Source organism: Hyla sarda, chromosome 2, assembly GCF_029499605.1.
Source record: "Hyla sarda isolate aHylSar1 chromosome 2, aHylSar1.hap1, whole genome shotgun sequence".
Taxonomy (NCBI): Eukaryota; Metazoa; Chordata; class Amphibia; order Anura; family Hylidae; genus Hyla; species Hyla sarda.
Window position 1 is genome coordinate 238,302,909 of NC_079190.1, and position 25,877 is coordinate 238,328,785.

Consider the following 25,877-nt stretch of genomic DNA (forward strand, 5'->3'; position numbering starts at 1 on the left):
TGTCATAATTCACATGGTCTCTATGGGGGGTGGCTATGCTGCAGTGGGTGAGTAGCTAGCATTACTTCATGAACTCTCTTCTACCCTGTTATCCCTCCACCCACTGCAGCATAGCCACGCTAATCTGGAAACTGACTTATGAGTATGAAATATTGTCTTTGGCCGCATGAAATGCTGGGAAAGAGACGACAATAAAATATAAGGGTAATAGAAGCATATTACATAGTTTAATAACATATTATTATACTGTGTTTGTATAACAAACTGATGCATTACTTTAAAAAAGCTTTTATTTCAGGTTGAATTTTATGGGACTGTACATACAGAAGGAAAATCTGTATTTCATTCGTCAACAGGTGTTTTCTAGAGGCTAAGGCCCTATTCACATCACATTTTTCATTTCAAGAGTATGTGCTGATTACATTGCCTCCAGTAGCTTTGTGTCCTTTTGGCCTCCACTAGGATTGTATACATCAGTATGCTACAAAATGTAAAGTATGGAATAACACAGTAGACTATGCGATTCCATATACAAAATCCTGTAAAAAATGTACCGTATATACTCGAGTATAAGCCGAGTATAAGCCCCCCTCGGCTTATACTCGAGTGAACTCTCCGCCTGTCAATCCCTTCATCAGTGGTCTTCAACCTGCAGACTTCCAGATGTTCCAAAACTACAACTCCCAGCATGCCCGGACAGCCATCGGCTTTCTGGGCATGCTAGGTGTTGTAGTTTTGAAACCTCTGGAGGTCCGCAGGTTGAAGACCACTGCGGCCTTCGTCATCATCCAGCCCCCCCCCTTTTGTTTTGTACTCACCTCCCCTCGGTGGGAAGGAAGAGTGAGCTGGTCTGGGCCATCTATGCTGCAGGGACGTCCAGTGGGGAGGGTTAGTCGTTGCAGGCTGTCCATTTTCACCGGGGGGGCCTCTTCTCCGCGCTTTGGGCCCGGCCCCGGACAAGTGATGTTGCCTTGACGACGACGCACAGGGACGTTCATGCGCAACGTCCCTGTGCGTCGTCGTCAAGGCAACGTCACTAGTCCGGGCCCGAAGCACGGAGAAGAGGGCCCCCGGTGAAAATGGACAGCCTGCAACGACTAATCCTCCCCACCGGACGGTCCCTGCAGCATAGATGGCCCGGACCAGCTAACCCTAATTTCCCGCGAGGGGAGGTGAGTAGAAAACTAAAGGGGGGGGGCTGGATGATGACGAAGGCCGCAGTGGTCTTCAACCGCATGCTGGGAGTTGTAGTTTTGCAACATCTGGAGGTCTGCAGGTTGAAGACCACTGATGAAGGGATTGACAGGCGGTGATGATGAAGGGGGGGGATGATGACGAAGGCCGCAATGGTCTTCAACCTGCAGACCTCCAGAGGTTTCAAAACTACAACTCCCAGCATGCCTGCACAGCCGATGGCTGGGATTGACAGGCGGGGATGATGATGAGGGTCTGGATGACGGGGTCTGGATGACGACATGGGGGATGATGTATTTCCCACCCTAGGCTTATAGTCGAGTCAATAACTTTTCCTGGGTTTTGGGGGTAAAATTAGGGGCCTCGGCTTATGTTCAGGTCGGCTTATACTCGAGTATATACGGTATTTCTTAAATGGCTGGCATAATTTTATATAGCTGACAAATGGCACATACATATATATATATATATATATATATATATATCATAAGCTTTCTGTGAGCTTTTTACAATGTATAAAAGTATGCAAAGGCCTATAGGTGAGGATTGTCTGGCATCCATCACAGCCTCTGTTTAACAAACTCATCTGAAACTTTTGCTGGCATATAAGAGAAACTGAGGCAAAATATATAAACAAGGCAAAGGGATGAAGACAATTATTATAATACAATGAATAAGTCTGTCACACCACATCACTTTTACAGAGGGTTTAAAATTTGCCTCCCTATAAAATAACTTTAAGGACAGAAGCAGCCTAAATGAGTACAAACACCAATTCTGCAATGTAGAAAATATTGCTTAAACAAAATCTATATTTATATGATTACATTTCCTATGGGTGAAGGGAGGTATAATTAATGGATTTCCCTTGCCCTCTAATGCAACCATTAGGCAATTAAACCATGAACTATTCAATAAATTGTGATGTATTTAGTAAGCAATTTGTCAAACAGTGCTGCATATGAGTTAATATATTTATTCTTGTCAATGCCTCCTTTCCAGCAAAATTATGATTTCTTTTCAGCAGGATAAAAAGTCATAGTTAATCTATCTATTTATCTATCTACCAACCCATGCGAAAACAATGGAAATACCACACTTGGGGCACACAATTGTGCATAGTGGTTAGTTTGGTTTTCATGTGTGTTTCATTACCTCACTGTGCTACATGCAAAAAGAAGAATTGCAGGCTAAGTTTATACACAACATGTAAGCCGGAATAGCTGGCAACAGAATCCTGCACTAGGAAAGAGCATAAAATATACCAAATGTACCAAACTTTGCCTAGTATAAACATGCCCACTTTCACAAGGAAAGAACTAGCGTGGTGAGCAAGGTGCAAACAATTATTTATTTTGAGCAGGACTACAAAAATAGAAAGCAAAATGTGCAACAAAAAACAACTGCACAATTAGGCAGAAACAAGGTGCAAACAACATAATCTGTCACAACTTTTTACTTCATAGCAAATACACAAATCATAACCATGTTTGATAATAGCTAAATGATCTGGCCTCATAAAACATCTCGAATAAATTAAAGTAAATTATTTTAGTTAATGGCATGTGTTTTTCCAGATCAAGCAAAGGATGGAATTCATGCACAAATCATGGAATGGTGAAGGAATAAAAGAAATCCTAGTCCTTTTTTGCAGGACTAATTGTATTTTGTAATGTCACCGTTTATGTTTCCATTAAATATACAGCAAAATCGTAAAGAACATATTTGTGTGATGAAAAAAACTATATGTTGTTCACCGTGCAGTCAAACTGACAAGTTATAATCATTCAGTACAGTCAATAAGATTACAATAATACCCTGTTTTTAATGATTTCCTAGTATTAATAAAAAAAAAAAGCAAGAAACAAAACATGAGTATACTTAAAATGTCCCTGTTCCACTATAATGTTTTTTTCCCCAACTATGGAGCTTTGTTGGGGCAATTTCTTTGCACTGTGATCTGTAGTTTTTATCAGTACCAATTTGGCATAATCTAACTTTTTGATAGCTTTTTTTCCATTTTATCTGGAATGTAATGTGACAAAAAATAAAAAGCGCAATTCTAGAATTTGACAAGCTCTGTGTGCCAGTCACCAGGAGCAGATATAGCCCAAGGTATAGCGAACCCCAGGCAACCCTTCTCTGAATCTCAGACACAGTACAAAATTTTTGTTTTTTACACAAAACCAAAAAAAGGTATGCTGTATGCTTATCTACAAGTAGATATGACGCGATAGATTTAAGGTATAAAAGCAAAGTGTACCTTTCCTGGAATTGATGGTGGTTGCCAAATTTAAATTATTATTTTTTTTTGTTTTTCAGTCAAATGTCAAGGAGGTGGGGCTGATCTGCTATCCTGTGTACCACAGCCTGACATTCTTTCTCACTAGCCCTCACCTCCCAGTCCCAAGACTGACTAACAGGACCATGTACGTTAATCAAGGAGAGGCTGGACAGTGAGGACAAGGGAGGAGGAGTGCCAGGCTGTAGCACTTGAGCAACTTAAGATTTTAGCAACCACCATCATCTCCAGGAGCGATACAGTTTGCTTTTATACCCTAATGCTATTAAGCAGTAAATAGAGCTGAAAAGTTCCCCTTAACCTGCATTCTGCAGGGCTCTTTGCAGGACAGACAAGATCTTTAACTTCAAACTCACCCAGCCATGCCTTTATGGGCCTTGCTTTGTGGACTGGGGCACAATCATGCTGGAGCAGAAAAGGGATGAACTTAAACCATTCCCACAAAGTTAAAACCATACAGTTGTCTAACATGTCTTGAATTGCTGAAGCATTAAAGGAGTACTCCAGGATCTAAAAACGAATCCCCTATCCTAAGGACCCCGTACGGGGCCCCAGCAGTCCGCAGAAAGGTGTCAACCACTGCACAAAGCTGCGACCGACACAAACCCCTCAATGCAGCACTATGGCAGAGTGGGAGATTGCCGAATGCAGCGCTCCAGCTCTCCCATAGCGTTGTATTGAGGGGGCGTGTCAGCCGCGGCTTCGTGCGGTGGTCGACACGCGCCCTTTGTGCAGACTGCCAGGGCCCCATACAGGAGATCGTGGGGGGTCCCAGTGGTTGGACCCTATCCCCTATCCTTAGGATAGGGGATAAGTTTTCAGATCCTAGAGCATCCTAGAGCTCCTTTAAGAATTTACTCCACTGGAACTTAGAGGCCAATCCGTGAAAAAGAACTGTAGTTCACCAAACTGGACAGGTAACCCAGCAGATGCCAAACCCAGACTTATCAATCCTACTGCCAGAGAACACAAAACAGCAACATGATATATAGATGCAAAGCATGAAGTGGCAACATGTTTTATATCACTCCATCTAACACTTGGCATTGCACTTGGTCATGTAAGGCTTACATGCAGCGTGGCAGCTGCGCCTCTACACCAATATGTGCAGAATGGGTAATAGAGCAGCTATGGACTTATACTTTAAGGATTGTTACTTTAAAGGGGTTCTCCACAGGAAAACATTTTTTTTATCAACTGGTGCCAGAAAGTTAAATAGATTTGTAAATTACTTCTATTAAAAAAATCATTATCCTTCCTGTACTTATCAGCTGCTGTATACTACAGATTTCTTTTTTTCTTTTTTCTTTCCTTCCTGTTTGACCACAGTGCTCTCTGCTGACACCTCTGTTCATGTCAGGAACTGTCCAGAGCAGGATAGGTTTGCTATGGGGATTTTCTTCTACTTTGGACAGTTCCTAAAATGGACAGAGGTGTCAGCAGAGAGCTCTGTGGTCAGACAGAAAGGAAATTCAAAAAGAAAAGAACTTCCTCTGCAGTATACAGTAGCTGATTAGTACTGGAAGAATTAATGTTTTAATAAGAATGTTTTAATAGAAGTAATTTACAAATCCGTTTAACCTTCTGGAACCAGTTGATTAAAAAAATTAAAAAAAACATTTTTCCAGCGGAGTACCCCTTTACACTGTCTCCTACTTTATGGCTGAGTTGCTGTAGTTCCAAAACACTCCCACTAGGTTCAGTAATACTACGTACAGTATAAGGAAGGTCTAGGGGGGGGGGGGGGGGGAAGAAACTTGACAAACAGACTAGCTGCAGCTGTGGCATCCTTTTACAGTACCACGTTGGAATTCAGTGAGTTCTTTGGAAAAGTCTCACAGAGTAAAGTCAGACTACATTGTTAAGTACTTGATGTTATGCACTTGCGGCAAAGGGGCCTAATGGAATGTCTTAAAGGAGTACTCCGGTGCTTAGACATCTTATCCCCTATCCAAAGGATAGGGGATAAGATTCAAACAAGAAGAAGGGATGATCCAGCGTGGGTCAATAGAAATCCAGACTTTATTAGAATTCACAGTAAAAGCAGTAAAAGCAACCAGCAGATCAGACGCGTTTCAGGCGCATGCGCCCTTCGTCAGTGATGTCATCCATCTGCACAGGTGTCAGTTAAATACCGACCAGGTAGTGGGTGGAGAGTTAACCACCAATTACACTACACTTGGACCGCTGACAACGGTGCAGAGGAGGATACTAATACAAAACATAGACAGAATGTTAGTAAAAGTACAAGAAGCTAAAAACAATGCACTAATATGCAATTTTGCACAAATGGCTTGTACAACACAGGAAAATAACATGGTGATAAAAAAATGTACACCAGTTATAATCCGCTGTGAAAGTGGAACCAGCGTGTGTGTGTGACTGCGGCGCTAATAATGGAACAGCAATTCTCTCTTTAAATTCAGACCCTTCGGTGCACTAGTGCCCAAAGTGAATTGCCAGAATGCCTCACGTTCCAACAATTTTCGCCGCACACAACCACCACGGGGTCCTATGTGAACACGTTCTATAGCATAAATTTGAAAATAATTAATGTGGCCACCATGTACAGTTTTTAAATGTAAAGATGCTGCCGATCGGTTTCTTACGGCATTGCTGGTTATGTCATTGAGATGTTCCAGCGCTCTGACCCTAAGTTTCCTGGAAGTGGAGCCTACGTATTTAAGTTGGCACTGCGAACACTCAATGACATAGACTACATTATGGTGGTTACAGTTAATATAATCTTTTATCTGATAATTTTTGGTTTGCTCTGCATTGGAGAATTGTGTGCATAATTTAGCATAATTACAAGTTCTACAAATCCTACCGCCACATTTGAAAAATCCTCTATTACTCAACCAGTTATTTCTATTAACCGTGTTGGACAATACCAAGCTTGGGGAAAGAATATCTCCCAGGGTTTTTGCCTTTTTTGGGACTATGTGACAACCTTTAGATAATATTTTTGCTACAATTTCATCCTGTCTCAGGAAATGGAGGTGTCTATTGATAATGTTCTTGACCTGTGTGAATTGGGGAGAATAAGTGAGTGCTATGACCGGTTTGTTCTGAAAATTAGAGCGACTGTGTTGTGAACAGTTAATAGGTGGAGAAATTAGACGAGAACGGTCCTTTTTAGCAACAATAGTTTTAGCTCTGGATAAAGTACGTTTAGTGTAGCCTCTATTCGCGAGCCTACGTGAAGCCTCACTGATTTGAGACTCGCAAGTAGAGGGACCACTACAATTTATTTTTATCCGTGTGAATTCTCCTACTGGAATAGCCCTGATGGTATGTGGCGGATGATTACTATCAGCTCTAAGAATAGTGTTACCTGCAGTGGGTTTGCGGAACGTTGAAACAGAAATGATATGATCTGGTACTGAGCTGAATTCAAGGTCAAGGAAGGAAATGCTGGATGGGTGTGAATGGTGAGTGAATTTAAGATTGTAAGAATTGTCATTAATGTATTCCAGGAACAGTGGTATGGCAGACATATCACCCCTCCAAATCAGGAGGAGATCATCTATGAATCTGCCATACCACTGCACGTGGGAAACAAATGGATTGGATGTGGAAAAGAGGTACTTGGATTCCCAATATGACATAGTCAGATTGGCTAAAGAAGGTGAATGTCTAGCGCCCATGGAAACGTGAATTCTAATAAAGTCTGGATTTCTATTGACCCACACTGGATCATCCCTTCTTCTTGTTTGAATCCATGTGCACCGGGCTGGGTGTGGATCCGTGTCGGGGGCGCATTGGTGGAGCGAGCTGGATTTTTCTGAACTATACTTGCCATAGGGGATAAGATGCCTGATCGCGGGGGTCCCGCCGCTGGGGACCCCCGTGATCTTGCATGCCACACCCTGTTAAAATCAGTCCCCGGAGTGTGTCCGCTCCGGGTCTGATTACTGTCGATCACAGGGCCGGAGCGTTGTGACGTCCCAACTCCACCCCGTGGGACGTCACGCTCCGCCCCCTCAATGCAAGCCTATGGGAGGGGCGTGACGGCCGTCACGCCCCCTCCCATAGACTTGCAATGAGGGGCGGGGCGTGACGTCACATGGGGGCGGAGTCGTGACGTCACGCTCTTTCGCTCGCGTGGTCCGTATCCAAAGCCTCTAGCGCTGCCGGAAGACATTGAGGTGGGTGCTGCAGCCGAGATCCTGGGGGTCCATAGCAGAGGGACCCCGCAATCTGACATCTTATCCCCTATCCTTTGGATAGGGGATAAGATGTCTAGGGGAGGAGTACCCCTTTAATTCAATGATGTATGTGATGGAGTACTCTTTAGGTAGTTTTGTTAACTGGAAGCATTTTACTGGTACTCCTTACTGGGCAAACTCTGCCTGATATTTTGCTCTGAGGATGTTACTATTTTATGGGGTCACTCTGGCCTGGACTGTAAACAGGAACAATTAAACTGTCAATATTGTGACAAGCTGTGTCAGGATTCGGCAGGCTGGAGGTGGATCCTCTGTGTCAGAGAGGGATTGGCGTGGACCGTACCGGTGGACCGGTTCTAAGTTGCTACTGGTATTCACCAGAGCCCGCCGCAAAGCGGGATGGTCTTGCTGCGGCGGTAGCAACCAGGTCGTGTCCACCGGTAATGGCTCAACCTCTCTGACTGCTGAGAGTGGCGTGGGACTGGAGGACTAGACAGAGGCGAGGTCAGACGTAGCAGAAGATCAGGGCAGGCGGCAAGGTTCGTAGTCAAGGGCAACGGCAGAAGGTCTGGTAACACTGGTAAGGGCATACACAAAACGCTTTCACTAGGCACAAGGCAACAAGATCCGGCAAGGACAGGAAGGGGAAGTGGGTTTTTATAAGCAAGGAGCAGGTAGGAGTAATTAACACTGATTGGGCCAGACGGGTCTGACCGGGGCGCTGCAGAGAGAAGAACGCCGCGAGCGCTCCGGGGAGGAGCAGGGACCCGGAGCGCTCGGCGTAACAAGCTGCTTATAAAAAAGGCTCTTTAGATGCTATTGAATGTTTTGTGATTTATGGTTGTCAATTGGAGTAAATATGGACTATATACAACAAGTAAACAATCTGTCATCAATACCATCTGACTTTTCACTGTGAAGGCATAGATCCAGTAAAACATGTTACTCCCATAGTGACAGATAACACAGTCTAGTGAAAACTAATATGGACTACAGGTAGCTGTCAGACTTCCTCTCCGAGAAACAAAAAAACAAAAAAAGGTTTAGGGCACAGATCATTGTGCTTACAAGAAAAAAAGTCTGTACACGGTTTCTACAAATCCTGAGCATGGTCAGAATTTTATATTTAGGCATGCCATAAGCTTATTTAGAATTTGTAAAGTAAAATGAGGGAAGCACAATATAAGAACATATTTCTATACAGGAAAACCTTTTACTGCAAGAAAATACAAAGTGAAATAAAGAAATTTAAACAAATATTGTTTTAATATTAAGCTGTCAAGACACTGGAGTGGTGCTTGGATTGCTTACTTTGGGCCATTCCTAAAGCGGCCCACTAAAAAAAAATTAAGTAGGCTATTGATTGCCTAGAAGTTCAAGATACCATCTGAAACTTCAAAGGCGTTATTAAACGTTACCATTTAGTGATCCAGACTTTATATTTATGTTTTTGGAGGTGGTTCCAGATACCTTCATTCTCCATAGGTCGCTGATAAAATATTTACATACGCTTTTAGGTGTCTCTAAAAGATTGATGAATATTCCACTTAAAATAAGTCTTTTCAAGCCTTAGACCGGAAATATTAATTCAAAGCATGCAGATGATCCAATTTTAAATTGATTCATTCTCTGCAGCTGTGTTTTTGACATAAAGCTGATTTTCAAAGTCATTTTTAGTGGAAAATTCTCATAGTTCAATCAGAATGGAATCTGTAAATTGGAGGCAGAGAGCAATACGTCCATTCTAGTGGCTAGGGGCAGAGTGCTTTGATTGCTCAGAAGTATAAAACTTATCCTTAGTGAAACATTGGAATGGGGAAGATCTTCCAGAATTATCAGTAATGGATTATTGTTGCTGAGGTTGCAATATGCAAATACTATAGTATCTTTATGCTAAAATCCAAGAAACTCTTTACACATCTGTGCAGCAGGGAGAATAAAGGGGTATTGCCCTAAGTACGTTTAGGCTAGGTTCACACTGAGTATTTTCAGGTGTATTTCATTGTAAACAAAATGTGTCTGTCAAAATGCAGGAATATTGTTATTCAACCGCTTGCCGCAAAATGCCGTTTAGAAACGGCGCTGTGGCAAGGGAGGGTTATGAAGCAAGCTCAGGAGCTGAGATCGCATCATACCCGCACAGAACCGGCTGCTATCAGCAGCCATGACCCGACGCTAATGCCGGACATTGACGTTCAGGCAGATTAACTCTTAAGTGAAAGTGAAAGCGTCCCGGCAGCTCAGTCAGGCTAATCGGGACCAACGGGGTAAAATCATGATGTCCTGATCAGCTAGGACCAGGGATGTGGAATTCCTGTCGCCCGACGCCCGGGACATGTAGTTCTGGGCACCGGGCAGGTGAATTTTTCCGGCCCTTAGCACTGCTTCGGGCAAGCAGGGCCGAACCTGACAAGCACGGCGGCGCTCAGCAGTCTGTGTGGAGCGGCCCGCTCGTGCCCGCTCCATACTCTGCAGCCCCCAGTTGTTCTCAGTAGCCGGGGGCCGCCGCTAATAGCCAGCATGTAGGCGATCGCCGGAGGGCTTACCTCTGCTTCCCTGGTGTCTGTGGCTCTGTCATTGATAGAGCCTGGCAGGGATAGGCTCTATCAATGGAGCGCAGAGCACACAGATCAATGGAGTTCAATAGAACTCTATTGATCTGTATGAGGAATCTTATGATTCCTCCTAAAAGTCTAATAAAATGTAAAACAAAAAAGTTTTAGTAAAAGTTTAAAAGACACACATTAAGCCCCTCCATGTTAAAAATTCAATCACCTCCTTTTCCTATATAAAAACATGTAAACAAAATAATAATAAACATATTTAGTATCGCTGCATGCGTAATTGTACGAATTATTAAAATATAACATTTTGTATGCCATACGGTAAATAACATAAATGTAAAAAAAACAAAAAAAAACTGAATTGCAATTTTTATAATATCCCAGAAAAAAAAAGTTACAAAACTATTAAAAAGTCAGATCAATACCAAAATGGTACCAATCCAAAAACAGATTATGGCACAAAAAATTTAACCCTCATACAGGGGTCGAAAAAGCTACAGGGGTCAAAAAATGGCAATTAAATTTTTTTTGAAAAAGTTTAGATTTTTTTTTAGATTAGTAAACATGATGGAAACTATAAAAATCTGGTATTGCTGTAATCAGTATCAAAACAACATGTTAGCTCAACCACAAGGTAAATGGTGTAGAAAAGAAAACCACCAAATTTGCTAACCTATCTTTTACTATTTCAATTTCACGTCACCAATTACTGTATATATATTTTTTTTTTTTGGGGGGGGGGGGGGGGGGGGTTTGGAGAATATGTTATTGAAAAATTTAAAGGTATCATTATAGTAGGTAGTTATGGCTATTATAGGGCGAGGAGGAAAAAACGAGGGTGAAAATTGGCCGGAACAAGTGGATGATCATGAGGGACAAGTAGATTTTGCTCCATTTTAGTCCCGTGGACAAGTAGTTTTTTATAAAATTTCCACACCCCTGTAGGACGCATTAGGAGGGTACCTTGAATCAATGTACTGAACATTATAGTTCCCTATGGGGGCGATAACATTTCAAAAAAATTGGAAAAAAAAAAAGTTCAAAAAGATGATTTAACCCCTTCCCTAATAAAAGTTTTAATCACCCCCCTTTTCCCATAAAAAAAATTGTGTAAATAAAAATAAACATATGTGGTATAAAGATATATAGTTAATTAAACCGCACAGTCAACAGCGTACACGGAAAAAAATTCCAAAGTCCAAAATAGCGTATTTTTGGTCACTTTTTATACCATATAAAAATGAATAAAAAGCGATCAAAAAGTCAGATGAAAACATAATTATACAAATAAAAACTTCAGATCACGGCACAAAAAATGTGCCCTCAAAACACCCCGTATGTGGAAAAATAAAAAAGTTATACAGGTCAGAATAGGACAATTTTAAATGTATAAATTTTCCTGCATGTAGTTATGATTTTTTTCCGAAGTGCGAAAAAATCAAACCTATATAAGTAGGGTACCATTTTAATCGTATGGACCTACAGAATAAAGATAAGGTGTCATTTTTACTGAAAAATGTACTGCGTAGAAATGGAAGCCCCCGAAAAAGTTACAAAATGGCGTTTTGTTCTTCCATTTTGTTGCACAGTGATTTTATTTCCGTTTCGCCGTAGATTTTTGGGTAGAATGAATGTCATTACAAAGTAGAATTGATGGCGCAAAAAAATAAGCCATCATATGGATATTTAGGTGCAAAATTGAAAGGCCTATGATTTTTAAAAGGAGGAAAAAATGAAAGTGCAACGCTATGTCCTTAAAGGGGTTGTGCGCTGCCCTGCCTTTCGGAGCTCCGCTCGCAGCATCCGGAAGTTCATTACTCCAAACGTTGTCTGCGGGCTTCCGTTTTCGCAGCCGCCGCCCCCTCTACCAAAGTCTATGGGAAGGGGTCGTGACAGCGGTCACGCCACCTTCCCATAGACTTTCGTTGAGGGGGCGGCCGCGAACACGGAAGCCAGCACACAGCGTTCGGAGTAATGAACTTCCAGACGCTGCGAGCGGAGCTCCGAAAGGCAGGGCAGCGCACAACCCCTTTAAAGTATTTGTGTACAGCACCAGTCGGTGAGTACTTTTGCCTGGCCTTTCACAGTATCTAGGCCCTTGAGACTTTAACAGGAAAAGACCTTGTGATAGATGTGGGTCTTAAAGATGGGAACGTAGTTGTCTGTCCACACAATGGGGGACATGTATCATTATTTGTGTATGGTAGAAGCAATTTACCCCTTTTCCCGAATTCTAAATTATGTGCAGAAGCGCTTGTCACGATTCGGCTTACGGGTTGTGGATCCGCTGTGTCAGCGAGGGATTGGCGTGGACCGTGCTAGTGGACCGGTTCTAAGAGGCTACTGGTTTTCACCAGAGCCCGCCGCAAAGCGGGATGGTCTTGCTGCGGCAGTAGCAACCAGGTCGTATCCACTAGCAACGGCTCAACCTCGCTGACTGCTGAGAAGGCGTGGGACAGAAGGACTAGGCAGAGGCAAGGTCAGACGTAGCAGAAGGTCGGGGGCAGGCGGCAAGGTTCGTAGTCAGAATGGATAGCAGAAGTTCAGGTACACAGGCTTTGGACACACTAAACGCTTTCACTGGCACAAGGCAACAAGATCCGGCAAGGGAGTGCAAGGAAGGAGATCAGATATAGCCAGGGAGCAGATGGAAACCAATTAAGCTAATTGGGCCAGGCACCAATCATTGGTGCACTGGCCCTTTAAGTCTCAGAGAGCTGGCGCGCGCGCGCCCTAGAGAGCGGAGCCGCGCGCGCCAGCACAAGACAGCAGGGGACCGGGACGGGTAAGTGACCTGGGATGCGATTCGCGAGCGGGCGCGTCCCGCTGTGCGAATCGCATCCCCGACGGCCATGACAGTGCAGCGCTCCCGGTCAGCGGGACTGACCGGGGCGCTGCAGGGAGAAAGACGCCGTGAGCGCTCCGGGGAGGAGCGGGGACCCGGAGCGCTAGGCGTAACAGCGCTAAATTTATCAATCAAGTGCAATGAGCTTCATAAATTGCGGGTAAATATAGTAATCTTCTAAATCCACTCTTTGGAAAATAGAATCAATGATTTAGAGCATCTTGCTACGTTAAGTCCAAGATGGCTTATATTTGCGCAAAAAAAACAGCTCTTGCGGCAAAATTTTTGGTGTAAAAAAAAGTACGCAGTTAATAAATCCATGTGTACTATAGATGTCACTCCAAGGTACCCCGATTCAGCCACATCTGGAGGACATGCTCTACCAAAACGTGCGCAAAAAAATTGCGCAAAAAAAGTGCTTGCGTAAAATTTTGCGCAAAAAAATACACACAAAACAGGGGTAAAATCTTTGATACATGTCCCCCAATATATTTTTAAAAGTCACTTATTTACGTGGAGACACGTGTCATCAGAGAGCACTTAGACAGAAAAGAACAACCTTAACTTCAGCAGCTCATAAGTACTGAAAGGATTAAGATTTTTTAATAGAAGTAATTTACAAATCTGTTTATATCTATATATAAAAAGTTTTTTCCCTGAATACCCCTTTAATAGAAACAACTGTTCAATTTATATAACATTGTTGCAAAAAAAATAAAATATTTACCAGTAGTCCCCAGCAGGCATAGAGTAATGTTTTTAAAATGGAACAAATACCACTTCTGTGATGTTTGGATGTTTGCTGTGCATATGATTAGCATACTATATTTCTGCAACATGTTAAAATTCTGTATGAAACTTTGCAAGTGCAATAGAAAACTGTGCTTATTTACTTATGTGTTTAGATGAACCATGACATACGGTATGTAATAAAATATGTACATATCCTAAACTGATAAGTCTAAGTAAACTTTCTTTCCGAGCCACTTCTGCAGCTGCAGTCCCCAATTCTCTAGGCCTATAATGTCCGATACAAGGTTGTATCAGCCCTGCATGCATACACAGTAGAACTTGTTTAAGTCAAAGCAGAGGGATGATCACAGACAACTACAAAGGAAGAGGCCTCAGAATTCCAAGTGACTAGGTGCAGGATATCATAAAGTATTTTGACTTTCCCAAAGTTCAAAGACTACTTCCTTTCTAAAAGAGATAAGACAAATGCAAATAGTTTTCCCACTGTAATATGAGCTGATAAAGATTTTTAGTCCAGATAACATGTATTTTGGAGATGGTAGACTTGAAGTCAAGAAAGGATTTCTTAACAAATGTTAACATCTAAAATATGCTCATTTGTAGAATATGATTTATTGCAAACTACGAGGTCTTGTCTTTCTGCCTAAATGTACATTTTATGAAAAATATTGCAAAAGATGCAAGATAAAAATGTATAGACTGAAACTAGCAGGATAAATAGCAAAGACATGGTTATCATCTGGACCTGGCTAAAGAATATATTTATTAGAAAGACAAAAAATGAAGATTCCCATCTCTTTACCAGAACAACATCAGGCAGGTGTAAGTTAATGATTTCTCTTACAGCAAGTGTAAGATTTATAACTCTACCTAGATCATAGGACTTCCATCTATAATACCTACCATAGTTGACACAATAGCAGCGAAGTAGGTAAACTGTACATAAAAGATCTTTAGAATTTAAAGCGTACCCGTCAGATCACTCAAAAATACAAAACTGTTATATGTTGCTCAGTATCTCATCCTGATCATGTACATGTACTTTGTATGTGTCTGTGACCTACATTTCTCTCAGAATTAGCTTTATTTCTGAAATACCTTAATTTTGTCCACCAGAAGCAGGAGGCAGGTACTCACTGTGATAACCACTCCCCTCTTCCCTCACTCTCCTCAGTCCAGTGCTTCCCAACCAGGGTGCCTCCAGCTGTTGCAAAACTACAGCTCCCAGCATGCCCACACATCATTTGGCTGTGCAGGCATGCTGGGAGTTTTAGTTTTGCAACAGTTGGAGGCATATGATTGTAGTCCCCCTTTATTACACACACAGGGGGCAGTTCTTTGACTGGCTTTTTCAGTATGAAATACTGAAGATTTTCCAATGAAAGCAATTGCAAAACCTATTGGTTATACATGCTTTTCAACATATCAAAAGTTTTTATATCTGACAGTGCCTATTTAAAGGAAACCCGTCAGCTCTTTATAATGCACATAGCTGCAGGCATAGATAGATAGCGGATAGGGAGATAGTTTGCAAAGTTATAAAACTATGTTTTTCTTATAAGCTCAGTAGCGTTAGGATCTGGGCTAAGCTGAGGCATGCACATCTACTTCTCCCCCACCTCTCCATGCTTGGCTTCCAGCACAGAGCCTTGTACATCAATCATGTAGAGTAGAGAGGGGTGGGTGTGGGAGGAGGTGTGCATGCTGCAGCTCAACCCAGATACTATGACTTTTTAGCTTATAAGAAAAACATAATTTTACATTATTTGCAAACAGCCATCAGTTAAGAGACAGGTATCATTTTTGTTTTATCTCCATATTACCTGACCATGTCTGCAACATGCCAGAAAGTTAAACAGATTTGTAAACTATCCAAAGGAGAATGAAAAGAAGAAGCGGTTTACTCACCAATCCAATGCTGTGCTGTTTATTCGGTAACATAGTTACATAGGCAACATGCGAGAGGTATAGCGGTATAGCGGAGCCCCGTCCGAAGCGACGGCGCCGTTTCACGCCCTCTGGGTGTTTATTCAGGCCCGGAATTGACATCATGCCGCAGGTAAAGCCTCTTTATAAAGATTACTCTTATGAAAGTGATACAAATAAAAACAATGTATAATACATTAAGACTATATAAAAACTATAAAAGGCCGAACCTGGAACTTCATAGAAAGGCTGACAACTCGTTTCTTTCATTGAAACCTAATACACCTGTTGCATCTAGCTCTGCTATCCAGCGGGCTTCTCTCTGGAGTAAAGTTCTATGTCTGTCTCCTCCCCTCTCATCTAATTCGATTCTCTCCAGACCTGCAAATTTTATACATGTAAAATCTCCTTCATGAACCTCTTTTATGTGTGTTATAAGTCTGGGTACCCCTTTGTCGGTTTTAACAGATCTTGCATGTTCTCTGACTCTTTCAAACAACCTTCTTTTTGTTTTCCCAATATAGAAGTGTCCACAAGAACACAGCAGGCAATAGACTACATACGTAGTCTTGCATTTTATTAACTGTTTCACCTCTATAAACTTGGGACCCAGTCTGAATGTACACTTATTTAGGTTCAATTCACACATGGAACAATGTCCACGTTTGAAGTTCCCTTTCGGTCTTTTTTCTGTTAGCCAATTTACCTTTTTCTTGGCTGTACTTTTCAGAAAATCGCCTATGGTTTTATTTCTTTTGAATGTGACTATTGGTCTGTTTTGAGCTGTTCCTTTAATGTCCTGATCTTGTTCTAAGATATACCAATTCCGATGGATTATATCTGTGAGAGTTTTATTCATGGGGGAGTTACCAAAAGAAAATATAAATTTATCTCCTCTCCTTTTTGTTACCTTGTTTTTAGATAACAACTCTTTTCTAGATTTAGATTCCGCTCTATCAAAACACTTATAACACACATAAAAGAGGTTCATGAAGGAGATTTTACATGTATAAAATGTGCAGGTCTGGAGAGAATAGAATTAGATGAGAGGGGAGGAGACAGACATAGAACTTTACTCCAGAGAGAAGCCCGCTGGATAGCAGAGCTAGATGCAACAGGTGTATTAGGTTTCAATGAAAGAAACAAGTTTTCAGCCTTTCTATGAAGTTCCAGTTTCGGCCTTTTATAGTTTTTATATAGTCTTAACGTATTATACGCTGTTTTTATTTCTATCACTTTCATAAGGGTAGTCTTTATAAAGAGGCTTTACCTGCGGCATGATGTCAATTCCGGGCCTGAAGAAACACCCAGAGGGAGTGAAACGGCGCAGTCGCTTCGGACGGGGCTCCGCTATACCTCTTGCCCTGCCGTTCCATTTGACCGCATGTTGCCTATGTAACTACGAATAAACAGCACAGCATTGGATTGGTAAATACCGAATAAACAGCACAGCATTGGATTGGTGAGTGAACCGCTTCTTCTTTTCATTCTCCTTTGGATATATTACATACCTGTACTCGTACAGCGTGAGCACCACCACATATCCAGCGTGAGTGAATGGAGCGCTACATTATTGACGGCAGCACACAGAGTTAGTCCCTGAGAGCAGTGCCAGGTGGTTCTTGTTTTAGAAGATTTGTAAATTACTTCTATTAAGAATTCTTAATCCTTCCAGTACTTATCAGTTGCTGTATACTACAGAAGAAATTCTTTTCTTTTGGGATTTATTTTCTGTCATGGCCACAGTGCTCTCTGCTAACACCTCTGTCCAGTTTAGGAGTCACTGTGGTCGTGAAAAAAAAGAAATCCCAAAAGAAAAGAATTTCCTCTGTAGTATGCAGCCCCTAATAATTACTGGAAGAATTACGAATTTTTAATAGAAGTAATTTACAAATCTGTTTAACTCTCTGGCAACAGTTGATTTAAAAAAAAAAAGAAAAGTTTCCCACCAGAGCACCCCTTTAAAGGGAACCAACGTGACTTGGCAACGTGTTATATATGGTAAAATCTTTAGCCTCACTCTCTCACTCCACTTAGTGGATGATGGATGCTGTTGCTGTTTTGCTTTTTGGACTGGCTAGGTACCAATGTATATATAATACATGTGATTTCCTTCACCTATCACTGTTTTTAATATTATGGCTGAATGACGTTTCCACACACAACATATTTTTCTTTATTGTAGATAATGAATGAATAAAATGTCAATAATAAACACTCTTCAAGCTGCTGAAATAGCTGTAACCACACAGGACAGATGGAAGAGCTTGTGTGTCAGAAATTGCTTTTATTCTATGGCACATTCACACTGATTTTATTTATGCTTTGCTGAGGCACGCTGCCTATAGTAGTCAGTTTAGATAGGTATATGTATGGCGCTACTTGACATGGAACGTTTCAGAGCAGATGTCACAGATGACCTCAAAAATAACCAAACAGCTGTGCAGCACCACTTACTGCAACCCGGGGGACAAAGGTCTTGAACACTTACACTAGAACACGGTTGTTCATACAATGGCTTCTTATTAGCTTCACAACTTGGAAGTTGTTCTTAATAGCCAAAGAGGTAGTACTAAATAAAACTGCCTAATTATATGTGACTGAATAAAAATATTAAAAAAAGATTTCCTGCGCAGAATAGGAAAAGGTCTTGGGACGGCTCTGGTGGTAGAATGATTAAAGAGCAAGGTTTTGCTTAAGGGGTTTGGCATGTAACCTTGTATTTATGAAAATCTGCTAAGTGTCCCCTTCAATCAGACAACCAGACGGTTCATTGTTTCATCGTCTGCTGATGGGGGTACCTAGTGTTAGAAAAAGCACACTGAGTATTTTTCAATGACCCAAAGGGCAAAGGTCACTTATTATAAATGGATAATGAGACCTAATGCAATGTTCTGACTGTGGACAAAGAGAGGGTCTATACACAGCCCCTTGTGGCTTGGTCATTGAGGCTTTCATTTCCCTTGCACACTTAATGGAGCCTAACAATTGACAGAAATGCTATACAAAAGAATGAAACTGAGAGAAACTGCTGTGTTCTTACTGTGATGGACAGATACAAATAGTGACCCTGAAATGGCGCCACAGTTCCTTTTACCACATAACATGGCAGACGGCTGTAGCATTCACCCCATTTAGCCATTTGCTAGCAATTAACCTCATTGACGGAAGTGATATAATATTGAACCATAACTTACCGCTACTGTCAGCCTATTACTGTATTGCAGGTAAACAGCAGAGTACACAGACAGCTCAATACAGACAAGTAGCGCCAGCAAGAAAAATGCTAACAGGTTGCTTTAGATTTGCTCAGACATGACTGCATACTTTCAGATCAGATATTAACGAACACTGTTCGATTCCCATAGCTTGCCACTTTCTACACAAACTAAATGTGACTCAATGCATAGAAAAGAGGCCCCACAGCATAGATTTAAATGAGCCCTGTCTCTGGGGCTGGTTAACGTTACTATAGCACAAATCACGTGGACACAAGAAACGACACGCTTGCTTGTCCCCCGCCTCCATTCTATAATCGTTGGGTTCATTTTACCCACCCATGTTTGCTAACATTGCAGACCGTGTAGGAAGGCAACGCCATGCTCAGGTTTTCAATATCTAATAAAATTAGGGATGCGGTCACTTGCCCTGTCTCTATGGTATGTATTCCCTTGCTGATGATATACAGAGGTCCCTCAAGTTACAATATTAATCGGTTCCGGGACGACCATTGTATGTTGAAACCATTGTATGTTGAGACCATAACTCTATGGAAACCTGGTAATTGGTTCTGAAGCCACCAAAATGTCATCCAAAAATAGGAAAAAGTGAGGATTAAAGAAAAATAAGTAGATAACTAATACAGATAAAGCAAATCCTTATATATAGAAGTAAAAAGATCTGCTGGGAGCTGTAAATCACGGTCTATGTCAGTGTTTCCCAACCAGGGTGCCTCCAGTTGATGCAAAACTACAACTTCCAGCATGCCCGGAAGTTGGCTGTCCGGGCATGCTGGGAGTTGTAGTTTTGCAACAACTGGAGGCACCCTGGTTGGGAAACAATGGTTTATGTAGAGGACAGGAGCCTCTTCAGGGTCCTATACAGTACACACAGTGTCCCAAATGGAGTCACCCTTACTTGTTGTTCAAAAGAGCAGCTAACCCTGGCACAGGTAAGGAGTAGTACAGAACTTGTAGTTCCTCCCTGTACTGTAGGGGGCACTACCAGACACCAGTCAGTGCATGCACTTCAGTAATAGAGGTGATTTACCAGTAAAATGCCCATTCTGATTGGTCAGTTCCTCCAGTTGTGACATATTTAACACATCTGGACTGTCTGTACATTGTATGTTGAGTCTGGTTTCAAGTTACGATGGTCCAGAAACAAACATTGTATGTTGAAACTATTGTATGTTGAGGCCATTGTAAGTTGAGGGATCACTGTATTAGTATACTATATAGCATGTTCCAAATGTCATTGTTTTTCTTTTTGATCTATTTATTTTTAAATGTTTACTGTGGTCAATGATATAATCTAGCATTTGTATTCTACTTGACAGCAGCTCAGAAAGTTGTGGGCTCTGCTATCAGCTATATTACCAGTAGGTAACAGAATGGCCTCTTCTGATATGGGCCGAGCATTCCTTATATATTGATAATTAAAAAGAATTTATAACTAGTATCTTGTAACAGCCATGCAAGTAGGTGAAAGAATGAGGAGAAAAGCTTCAGCAACAAAGATTGTTTTAACCTTGTTGTCTTCTCTTCGTGGAGGATGAGCCTATGCACAAAAATGCCGTCCGTTAACGGCAATTAGGCTACAAAAAGAAACCAGTTTGAGATGATGTGAGCTTTGTGACATGCTGCTTTATGCTGCTGGAAGCAACCATCAGAAAATGGGTACACTGTGGTCAAATAGGGATGGACATGGTCAGCAACAATACTCAGGTAGGCTGTCGCATTTAAATCATGCTCAGTTACTAAGCGAGGCCTAAGTGTGCCAGAAAAATGTCCCCCATACCCATTATACTACCACCACCAGTCTGAACTATTAATACAAGATACCTTTATGTTGTTTACGCTAAATTCTAACCCTGTCATCTGAATGTCACAGAAGGAATCGAGACACATCAGATAAGGCAACGTTCTTCCAGTCTTCCATTGTCTAGCTTTGGTGAGCCTGTGTGAATTGTAACCTCAGTTTCCTATTTTTAGCTAACAGGGGTTCCATTTGCTGCTGTAGGCTTTGATGTGTTGTGCATTCAGAGATAGTATTCTGCATACTTCCATTGTAGTGAGTAGTTATTTGAGTTGCTGTTGCCCTTTTTATCTCAAGCCAGTCTGCCCATTCTCCTTTGACCTCTTACATTAACAAGGCATTTTCACTAGCACAACTGTCATTGATTGGATATTTTCTCTTTTTCAGATGATTCTCTGTAAGCCCTAGTGATGGTTGTGCGAGAAAATACTTGTAGATCAGCAGTTTCTGACATACTTAGATCAGCCTGTCTGGCTCTAACAACTATGCTACCTTTAAAGTCACCATTCTGGTGTTTGGTTTGAACTTAAGCAAGTTGTCTTGACCACATCGACATGCCTAAATGTATTGAGTTGCTTCCACCTAATTGGCTGATATGCTATTTTTGTTAACAAGGAAATAAACAGGTGTACCTGAAAAAGTGGCCAGTGAGTGTACAACCAAACATCTGCTTTAGAACAGGCAGAAATAATACTAATATGAAGTCTGAATCTGACATTTTAGTTATTTCCAAAATTTAACAAGAAATGTTGGCAGATTATGAATCTGACAGCAGCTGAAAGTATAAAAAATATGCCAGCACTAGTGTGTCTGTAGATGTTAGTAATATATTTGGCTTAAATAAATTCTTGCAACTATACCCAATAGGAAATGTTGAGTCTTACATGCTACCAGAGGTTTCAGATTGCATGGGGCACTTAGTAGACGTAGCCAGAAGTCTGAAATAGGTAGAAACTCCCCAATTCACATTACCTTATTTGGAATTTTTCTTTTAATATAAATGTACAATTAGACATATAAAAGACTACGGACATAATTGTGTGCAAAAGTGTGCAGAAACTGTCAGAGCAGAAACACTTCCCTCAAGTATCTAATGACTACTGAGAAGAGAGGAGGTAGACCCTACAGCATGCTATATACAAGTCAGTGTGAGTGTAAGATTAGAAATTTAACGCACATTTATCCTAGTGTTTATACCAGTATACGGCTTCAATCTTCTCAGTACAACGTACAACACAAATAACATTTAACTAACACAGTCAGAATAATGTAAAACATGGGTGAATAACACACTGTATAGTGGGTGTATTACTAAATACAGAGTGGCTTCATATGGACACACCCTACAGTAGTGGTGACATATTGATCAGACATGTCAAAAGTTGCTGATCACACCGGGTCTATGCAGAGAAATTAAAGGGGTAGTCCAGTGGTGAAAAATGTATCCCCTATCCTAAGGATAGGGGATAAGTTTGAGATCCCGGGGGGTCCGACCGCTGGGGCCCCCTGCGATCTCTCTGTACGGGGGCCAGGCTCTCTGGCCAGATAGTGGGTGTCGACCTCCGCACGAAGCGGCGGCCGACACGCCCCCTCAATACATCTCTATGGCAGAGCCGGAGATTGCCGAAGGCGGCGCTTCGGCTCTGCCATAGAGTTGTATTGAGGGGGCGTGTCGGCCCCCCTTCCCGCGGGCTGTCGGGGCTCTGTACAGGAGATCGCAGGGGGCCCCAGCGGTTGGACCCCCCGCGATCTCAAACTTATCCCCTATCCTTAGGATAGGGGGATAAGTTGTTCACCACTGGGTTCACCACTGGACTACTCCTTTAACAGATCTCTCTGCCAGACGGGAAGCGGAGCGCAATGTTGCTTGCTTCCCTGGCTAATAACGCACAATCACAGTAGGTCTCAGAAGCAAGACCCAGTGTAGTCAACAGCTTTTGACATGTCTGATCGACATGTCAAACGTTGTTCTTTAAAACATTACATTTAAGTATGTTTGTGTCTCTTAATAGATATGGCGCATGAAGCATAATTTAGATTATAACAACCATATAAAACATTGTATATCTGTATAAACAGTGTAGCAAGGTGCGTATGCTTTATGGCAGCAGCAAGAAAAGGAATTTAATGCACACAAAAAAGCACCCATAGCCTAATACAGTCTCCATAATAATAGTATTTTTTTGTTACCTAAAAATTAAAGCTAGCCATGGATAATAGATATATGCCCGCCAAACCTGTCCATGTAACGTGTATTAGGGCCTCTCAAGATAAGAATAGGGTATGTTGAATTTAAACTGCACAATCCCTTTGTTCTCTTAGAGACAAGCTGTTGCAAGAGTAGTTTGGCAGCAGCAAACCAAAACATATGCATGCTTATGTGTATGGGCTGCTTTAGTGTACAGTGTTGCTATATTGCCTTATATAGCTTTCTAACAATACAAAAGATTTGTCATATGTCATTTGTGCCTCTGCCCCCCCCCCCCAGTAATAATGAGATGCCTATGCTAATTCTGCCCAAGTCTTTATAGCAAAGCTAAAAACTGTGCTCTCAAGTAAATTTCCACCTAACATGAGAGACCTAACATGAGAACAAGAGATGTACTTACAGCCAGCTAGCAGGTATTGATAGTATTGTACCACATCAGAGGCCAATAACAAAGGATGGTTTGCATTAAACGGTGGCTGTAGTTCATTCCATTGAGGAGTCCTGAGGAAATAAAATCAAATATTAATCATTAAGTGTAACGTTTAATTTATATATATATATATATATATATATATATATATATATATATATATATATAGGGGAATATGTAAAGCAGCTCATTACACAACCTTTTCAGGTAGTGTTCCCTGGTATCAGCTTAGCTCCTGTTAAGGAATATAAAAAGCTGAACGGGATATTCCTTAAGGCTGGGTTCACACTACGTTTTGTCCCATACGGGAGCGCATACGGCAGGAGGGAGCTAAAAGCTCGCGCTCCCGTATGTAACCGTATGCGCTCCCGTATGCCATTCACTTCAATGAGCCGACCGGAGTGAAACGTTCGGTCCGGTCGGCTCATTTTTGCGCCGTATGCGCTTTTACAACCGGACCTAAAACCGTGGTCAACCACGGTTTTAGGTCCGGTTGTAAAAGCGCATACGGCGCAAAAATGAGCCGACCGGACCGAACGTTTCACTCCGGTCGGCTCATTGAAGTGAATGGCATACGGGAGCGCATACGGTTACATACGGGAGCGCGAGCTTTTAGCTCCCTCCTGCCGTATGCGCTCCCGTATGGGACAAAACGTAGTGTGAACCCACCCTTACAGGAGCTAAGCTGATACCAGGGAACACTACCTGAAAAGGTTGTGTAATGAGCTGCTTTACATATTCCCCTACCCAGAATGCCTGCGGAGTGCTAAATGGCCTAACCTGAATCTCCGTCACACCTGAAGAGGTGTCCTCTCCCTGAGGAAAGTACTAACCCCTTTTAAAGCCTCAGGCCTCTCACCACAGCCAAGCCAGATCACCCTGCTCTGTACTGACGAGGGGCAAAAACCCCGAAACAGCTGTCTGCAGATGGGTCAAAACTTCCCTTTTGGGGAGTAGTCTGGCTTGGCATATATCCCGTTCAGCTTTTTATATTCCTTAACAGGAGCTAAGCTGATACCAGGGAACACTACCTGAAAAGGTTGTGTAATGAGCTGCTTTACATATTCCCCTACCCAGAATGCCTGCGGAGTGCTAAATGGCCTAACCTGAATCTCCGTCACACCTGAAGAGGTGTCCTCTCCCTGAGGAAAGTACTAACCCCTTATATATATATATATATATATATATATATATATATATATATATAAAAAACGATGTTGCAGAAGAATGCATAGAAGCTGCTTGACAAGCAACTAGCGATCTCTACACCTGTCACTTTGACAGGAGCACCAGCAATATTCAAGACATGTTCCTGATACTACTTTCCCTAATAAATATAAATATATATATATATGCTTCTATCTCATTAAGGAGTAGACCGGCATAGAAGAGTGTTCTTCTAATACAATGACAATGTAATTCCTAAAGACTACAATTATTTTGGGTATCATCCAATACAGTGCCAGACAGCTGTATGTTCCCCTTCCTTTCTCCTTGGACATATACGCTCCTGGCCTATTAGAAACTTTTATGGGTACTACTCCTAATCTTTTGCCTTTCTGTCCTGAGATTTCATCAAATAGGTATTTCTTACTTACCTAATATAAGTTCAGTTATAAGTGTTATACTGTGTTCACACTGCTTCTTGCAGTGTCTGTCCAAGATATACGGAAGACTCTATGACAAGTGTGTCCTGCTCTACATCATCCAGTAAACCCTAACATATACCACCAAAATGACATATCCATAGGCCCTCATTACCTGATGAATGCTAAAAAAAAAATGTAAATTTGGTATCCATAAGGTAATGAGGGCCTATGGATATGTTTACAGTGTACACTAAAGGTTTTTCTGGTGCATAGAGTAAATGTGCACAACAAATGATTTGTGTAATTTACTTGTCATATCGCAATATTCAATAAAACATTGCTTCCTATCTATATCCTTAAGCTGGCTGTGTATGTCTTTATGCCCAAGAGTATACAATAAAACAGTTCTAAGCCCAGACAAAACTCCTTCAATGTTCCAACTCTCTGAAAAATGACAGCTCTGTCCAATATGAGGTCATTTTAATTAAGGAATGTTCCTTGTAAATTGCTCTGTATCGTTCATATTGATTACATCAATACAGGAATAGCCACTGCTGCAGGACAATGCATCCTGAAAATCAATGGAAAAATACTTTAAAATGTCCCAAAAAAAAAGACGCTGGAATAATAGATATAGATTGATTTCTGTTTGGTGCAGTTAGGTCTGGCCACTTATTAGGGGCCATCTAGACTAACTTTTATTAGAAAACCAATGGAACGAGCTGCATTGCTAGACAATCACATTAATGTGGATATAAATTAGAGCGTAATGGTAATAACAATAAGTAATGGTACAGAAATATCATTTATAAATGTCTGATGAAGAAACATCAGTATATTTCATATCATTTATATA

The 25,877-nt window shown here is 41.6% G+C and overlaps 1 protein-coding gene across 6 annotated transcripts in view; it reads right to left on the minus strand.

Moving 5' to 3' along the window:
* Positions 1 to 25,877, minus strand: part of BCAS3 (BCAS3 microtubule associated cell migration factor) — a 1,340,542-nt gene that overhangs the window by 608,263 nt on the left and 706,402 nt on the right. For all 6 annotated transcript variants that reach the window (XR_008888692.1, XM_056556703.1, XM_056556707.1 and 3 more), the window contains one exon: positions 23,403 to 23,503. Coding sequence is in view for 5 of the 6 variants with exons in the window: in XM_056556703.1 (XP_056412678.1) it covers positions 23,403 to 23,503 (101 nt within the window). In the remaining variant the exon portion in view is untranslated. The remainder of the gene's footprint in view (positions 1 to 23,402; positions 23,504 to 25,877) is intronic.